The sequence below is a fragment of the Mus pahari genome, chromosome 4 (assembly GCF_900095145.1).
Source record: "Mus pahari chromosome 4, PAHARI_EIJ_v1.1, whole genome shotgun sequence".
Classification (NCBI taxonomy): domain Eukaryota; kingdom Metazoa; phylum Chordata; class Mammalia; order Rodentia; family Muridae; genus Mus; species Mus pahari.
In genome coordinates, this window is record NC_034593.1 from 74752496 (window position 1) to 74759651 (window position 7156).

General features: G+C 40.7%; 1 protein-coding gene across 1 annotated transcript in view; it reads right to left on the reverse strand.

Moving 5' to 3' along the window:
• Mnd1 (meiotic nuclear divisions 1) overlaps positions 1 to 7156 on the reverse strand; it is a 52699-nt gene that overhangs the window by 24994 nt on the left and 20549 nt on the right. The window contains exon 5 of the mRNA XM_021197032.1: positions 2533 to 2607. Coding sequence (XP_021052691.1) covers positions 2533 to 2607 — 75 coding nt within the window. The remainder of the gene's footprint in view (positions 1 to 2532; positions 2608 to 7156) is intronic.

A 7156-nucleotide genomic window follows, 5' to 3' on the forward strand; every position in this document is an offset into this window, starting at 1 on the left:
CATTATGAGTCAGGCTATGATGGAGATCTCTCTGTCTGTGCTGCCATTATGAGTCAGGCTATGATGGAGATCTCTTTGTCTGTGCTGCTCATTAGGGTAACTATGCTCACCTTGCCTTTGGCCCATCAGTGCTGCTTCCAGGCCCAATGAACCCTTCGCATTTAATTCATCCAACAGAGCAGCAGCGTCTCCAACCCTAAAGTCTAGCACAAGGAAAGGGTGACAACAGAGCTCTTCAAATGTGCTGGGACCCCTCCCTCCACTTTGTCTCATATGATTAGTGAAGGGCATGTCTTCTCAGCCTGCCATAGTGCAGGATCACATTTTACACTGTGCCTGTACTCTAGCATTGCAATTTCCTTGAGCCTTAAGATCCCGTCATCAACACTCAGTCAGGGGATATTTATTAGTCATATTCTACTCCTTTTCAGTAGGCCATCTTTTGACACATGCTTCAGCCAACCATTCAAACAGATTTTTTGATAACATTTAAAACTAAGCAACCTTCCATATTAAACACAGAAACTCCTCTACTCAGAGGCCTATATGAATAAATTCAGCCTGCTTCACTTTTATATTCCTCCCATCATTAAAATCCATTACCACTCATATTCCCCAAATGATTGCTTGAATAAACTAGCGAAATCATTAAGCTGTTTAGTAGTGTGGCACACATCCTCCTGGGCTATACTTTCTATCTCCCCTAGGAAGCTGCTTAGCCTTTACTCTGCTTGTAGGTTTAGAGGCAACTATTGGTGGCTCTGGGAAATATCAGTGTTATCTTACCTAACATCTCCTTAAAGGGAAAACCACTGCTGAGTTACTGGACAATGAAGGATTCATTTCCTCAATCAATGGTGGAAAAGGCAGTATTTCAAGGGATGTGAGTGGAAGTTCGTCTTCTGCTGAGAGTGGAGAAACTATTTCCTCAAGTGAGATAAACCATGGAGAATCTGAGGGTTCAAAGTTCTTAACTTCAGTAGGGACCTCCCACACATCTCCATCCCAAGATCCCATTCTTTACCAGTTAAGGTCCTCACTTTAACATCCTTAGAAGCTAGGACTTGAAAAGAAGGCTTCAGTTTGACGTTCTGAAACTGAAGCTCTGTAGGTGCTGGAGAGAAGATTCTCTTCCAGGGCACACTTAGAAAACTTTAGATTGTTTATGTGCACCCGAAGCTGGTCAATTTTATCACCGAGTGCATTGTTGTCCTTCACTGTGTTTGTTCTGAGATGCTACAAGTTTCTTAGTTTTATCACAGAGCACAGTTTTTTTTTTCTTTGTCAAATTATTCAGAGATGCTCGGAGCAGCAAGTCAGCATCATAATTTTCCTTATTTTTCTACAAACTGTCAAAAATTTTATATATGGAGTCACCAAATCTGTTGCCTCTCACAGCGGGTAAATAACCAAATACATTTGTCTATAAAATAGTTCAAACCATGGGGTTTCAATACTGTTTATGTGTCTAGGAGAGGCTTCAATAAGGTAGGTGTCAGTAATTTGAAAGCCTATCCTAGATGCTTTTAAATTCATTCTTATACTTCTGTTGCTCTGGAATCACTTGTGGTACCAAATATGTATTAATCAGGATTCTCTAGAGAAACAACTGACAGGATGAACACACACACACACACACACACACACACACACACACACACACACACACACACACACACACACACACACACACACACACACACACACACATATGGAAAAAGAGAAGAAGGAAGGGAGGCAGGGAGGGATGGAGAGAGATATAGAGACAGAGGCAGGGGATTTGTAGAGGTGGCTTAAAAACAACGATCTATCTAGTTGAACAGTGGCTTTCTATCAACAGAAAGTCCAAGAATCTGGTAGTTGTTCAGTCCATGAGGCTGGTTATCTCAGCTGGTCTTCAGTATACACTGGAATCCTGAAGAAGGAGGGTTTAATGCCAGTGAAGGAATGAACTTGCCAATTAGAGTGAGGGCAACCAGGAAAAAAGAGCAAGCGTTCTTCTTCCATGTCTTTTATATAGGCTGCTACCAGAAGGTGTGGCTCTGATTAAAAGTGGATCTTCCCACCTTAAAAGATCTGGATTAAAAGTGGGTCTTCCCACTTCAAATGATTTAATTAAGGAAAAAAATCTCTCACAAGTGTACCCTATCACTTGGTTTTAGTTAATTCCAGATGTAGTCAAGTTGATGACCAAAAACAGCCATCACAAGAATATTATGTTGATCATTTTCCATTTATGTGCCAAAAGATTTTACAACTCTTAAAAAATGTACCTAAGTATTTAATAGGGCTTTCTATGTACCAGATGTCCCTTTGAGCTTTGCAAATATTAACTAGCTTAATCCACACAATAACCTAATGAAACGTATTTTATTATTCCCCATGTAACAACTGAGAAAATTAAGAACAGAGAATTTTAGGAGATTTTCAACCTCAGGCAGCCTGGCTCCAAGATCTATGTTTCTATTCTGTACTAACAGACACACATGCACACATTTATATTATTATGTGACTTAGAGAACACAAACATACCGTCTCTTGCCGGCCAACTCTAGCTTTCTCAATGCTCTTCTGTAAGTCTGCATGCTTCTGGCTTCCCTCTGACAGCTAGAGAGAGAATCAAACATGAAATGAGTTGCTGAGAAGCTGCCTAGACGATCCCTTTAGAAGACAAAATGAAACAGACTGTTGGCTCAGCTTGTGTTAGAAAAAATATTAAAGGCTACACTGAAAATTTTTTCTAATTTTAAAAAATTATGAATCATTAGAGTAGAATTAAAGAAAGATGTCATAGTTATGGTTCCCATTGCTGTGATGAAACGCTGTGACCAAGAGGAATTTGTGGCCAGAGGGTTTTATTTGGCTTATGCTCCCACTTCCATGTCCATCACTGAAGGAAGTCAGGACAAGAACTCAGACAGAGCAGAATCCTGGGGCAGGAACTGATGCAGAGGCCATGAAAGGGTTCCTCATGGCATGCTCTGCCTGCTTTCTTACAAAGCCCATTACTAACAGCCGAGGGTGGCATCATCCAAATGGGCTGGGCCCTCCCCACCTACTAATTAGTAATTAATCCCCATCAATTAAGAAAATGCTCTACAGTGGTGGTTCTCAACCTTCCTAATGTTGCAACCCTTTAGTACACTTCCTCATCTTATGGTGACCCTCAATCATAAAATTATTTTCATTACTACTTCTTAACTATAATTTGCTACTATTTTGGATTTTAAACATCTGTGTTTTCCGATGGTCTTAGGTGACCCTTGTCAAAGGGGTCATCTGAAATCCACAGGTTGAGAACTGCTTCAGATCTTATGGTGGCATTTTCTCAATTGTGGGTTCCCTCCTCTCAGATGACTAGCCTGTGTCAAACTAACATAAAGTTAGCCTGCACAAAAACTAAATGTTTTCTTATTTCATCCAAAAAATAGTACCTTTAATTTAAAAAAATTTTTTTTTGTTGTTTCTGAGACAAGGTCTCACTGTGCAGCCCTCACTACATAGTGGGACTCAGAGAGTACCCTGTTTCTGTCCCTGGTATTGGGACTAAGGACCACACCCAACCCTGAAGACCACACCCAACCCTCAGTAATATGTCTTCAACACTTTTTTTTAAGATTTATTTTATTTATATAAGTACACTGTAGCTGTCTTCAGACACCCCAGAAGAGTGCATCAGATCCCATTACAGATGGTTGTGAGCCACCATGTGGTTGCTGGGAATTGAACTCAAGGACCTTTGGAAGAGCAGTCAGTGCTCTTAACCGCTGAACCATCTCACCAGCCCCAACTTCAAGACTTTTATATAATGTTTAGCTCTTTTCCATCTCTAGCCACAAATAACTTCTACCTCAAATTACTCTAGTTAGAAATTGGATTTGAAAATTCAGAAATATCTCCTTTAAAAATCTCTATTTAAATTTCATTTCACTTTGACTAAGGTCACTCCAGACTACAACAGGTTGTTCATGGAGACCTATACGGTGCACTTCAATAGGTCTGTATCTCACTTGTTCCCAGGAAGGGTTCTGAGAGGAGCTGTGCGCCACACATTAATTTCTCAGAAGACAAGGACTCTGTTACCTGCTGCCAATTCTAGACATGTTTAATTGGTTAATTAATTAATGTATTCATCTTATTTTGCTTAAAAGGCAGATAAGTTCCATGTGAAGTTAATCCAGACAGTGAGTATGGAAAATCCACAGCATATCCCTAGGAAAGACTGACAGATTTCAGAGTACTCCTGACCCCTCACAAGCATATCCCTAGGAAAGACTGACAGATTTCAGAGTACTCCTGACCCCTCAAAACCATGACTCTCACCTGAGTCTGTGAGTAAGTAAACAATTGCAGCAAATTCCCAACACTCGGTGTCTACCACATCTTTAAGCTAAGAAATTCCAGACTCTGGAGAGAAGCCTTCTTAGTTGTCTTCCATGCCTCTGTCACTCTGGAATCACAGACGTCTGGGAAGTAACTGAGGGCCTCGTTCATTTAATTTATTAGCTGAAAAGAAGCTGACTTCTCACAATATAAACCTAGCTATCTAGAGGAAGGTGAGTACTTAAACACCAGTCTTGCTTAAAACTCAGAAGCAGCAGGGTTAGGAAGCAGGTAGCTCGACTGCCGGGCGCCTCTACTTTTGAAAGTGTCAGCAGGAAGCACGACCAACCTCCTTTCTCTGCTTCACCAGGCTCCAGCTCTGACGGAGCACATGTCTACAGGCCACACAGGCGTCGGCAGCCGGACAGTTGTGCCTCTTCTAGAGACACCGTCTTAAGTTACAACAAAACACATGTGGCAGCTTTCTGAGCCAGAACAAGCATCAAGGCTTGAAACTTAGCAACAAGCTCCAGTTCTTCAATGAAGAGTCCAACTGATTGTTTTTTTAAACCTCCAAGTTTAAAAAGTTAATATTCTACATCCTGCAGGATCGACCTGAAATAATCTTTTTTTTTCCTTTTCTTTTCTTCTTCTTCTTCTTCTTCTTTTTTTATTTTTCAAGACAGGGTTTCTCTGTGTAGCTCTGGCTGTCCTGGAACTCACTTTGTAGACCAGGCTGGCCTCGAACTCAGAAATCCACCTGCCTCTGCCTCCTGAGTGCTGGGATTAAAGGCATGCGCCACCACTGCCCTGCTGAAATAATCTTTAAGTGTATACATCACTTCAATTCAGAACAGAGGAATTCTCCAATTAAAATAATAGACATACATATTTAAAAACATGGAAGTTATTTATAAAATAAATCAGACACATTAGCCTTAAAGTTAATAATTATGTAAAACAAACATGCTACATACATTTTATATATTTTTTGAATGAAACACTCAGGTACATGTCATGAGTTGTCATGTTAAGTATCCTGGTAACATAGAGTACAATCTACATGACAGGCCCAGCCGCTTCTGCCAAAGGCTGCCGTTCCTTGTTGGTTTGCATACACTTACCCCAAACCCACAGCAGCCGCAGCTCTTGGCAGGCTGCCTCTGCCACCAGGCTTGGGACTCTGTTCTGGCATTAGGTTTAGGCTTGTTTTGATCTGTAAGAAGTCATATGCTATGCTTCCTAATAGGCCCTGTGAAACTAAATCAAACCAGGGCTCTGAGGGGAATGAAATGAGATGGTTGTCACTGAAGATGGGTCAGTGAGCCAGTAGTTCTTTAGCAGGCTGCTGTCCCACCTCGTGAGCTTCCGAAGAGGACAGTGGTGGGGCTCTGCCCACAGATCGCTGAGCACTCGGCAAACACTGCCACTGAGCCACAGTCCCAAGAATTTGCATTTACAAATGTCCTAGATGATGCTGATCCTGCTGGTTATGGGTCCACAGTTTTGAGAACTACTGATCTAAATAAAATTTTCTTTTTCTCTGAGTAGCAAAACCAACTGAAATACACAAGATATTAATAATATAAAAATATAATATAGGTTTTAAGAAAAAGAAAATTACTGCTATACACTGTAGTTTGAACTAAAAATATCTCTATATCTCTCTGCATTTAGAAAGTGAAAGTTCACACTTACAAAAAAACCTTAAAAAGATATTATCTTCTATTTTCAAAAGGTGCTTACCACAAGATTCCTTTGAAGACCAAACTATTCTGGTATATTCTTTACAAAGTAAAACCAGAATCAATTACATATTATACTACATCTATCCCCATATGTCACTAAGGCTAATGATAATAGCTTTTACAGCCTAGTATACCAGAACAAAGAGCATCAACTGGAGTAGTAAGCTGTCCGAGCCTATAAAAAACAGGTTTCCTCTTTCGATTCAAGGCCCTAACACAATACTCTTCTATGAGCACACTGGAGACTGCCCTGTCCCTAGACATGAAAATACACACAGAAAAATACAACAGTCCCACTGCATACCTTCTTAATAAGTGCATCCTGTAGCTTTACATTAAGACACAGACCAACATAGGTAACATTTCAAAATGTGAACCAGACGGAACTCTGCACAATGCTTTACAATCCACTATGTTCAGATAAATTATAAATGTGTATAAATATAAATATATACAAACTTAGAGATGCACCTGCCTCTGCCTGCTGGGTTTAAGGGCATGCACCACCAAGTCCAACGGGTCTACGTTATTTTAAAAACAACTTTGTTTTTCAGAGCAGTTTTAGGTTCACAGTGAGTTAACAAAAGATAAAGATGCTATACATAGCATAGGAGCAACATCCTGCCACACTCCTCACTTGGGCATAGACACTCTCAGACTAAGTGGGGGATGGAGACAAGGTGAGAACCTCCCGAAGGTCTCGCTGCCCAAGCAGAGCCTCCTCCACGTGATGTGTCAGAACGGCCATCCTTTATAAGGCTGAATGAAGTCAGGAGGATTGTTTGAAGAATTAACTTCAAGGCCATTCTAGGCATTTAACAATTATTTTATTTTATTTTTAATTATACTGGGGGGAGGCTATTTGCTCTTGAGTCCAGGTACCCTTGGAGGCCAGAGATGTTGGATCCCCCTGGAGCTGGAGTTACAGGTGGTGGTAAGGCATGGGTTCTAGAACATAACTCAGGGTTTTGTAAGAACAGAATGAATTCCTAACTGCTAAGTCATCCCTATCCAGCCCCTAACAAAATTTCTTTATAACTTTTTTTCGAGACAGGGTTTCTCTGTGCAGCCCTGGCTGTCCTGGA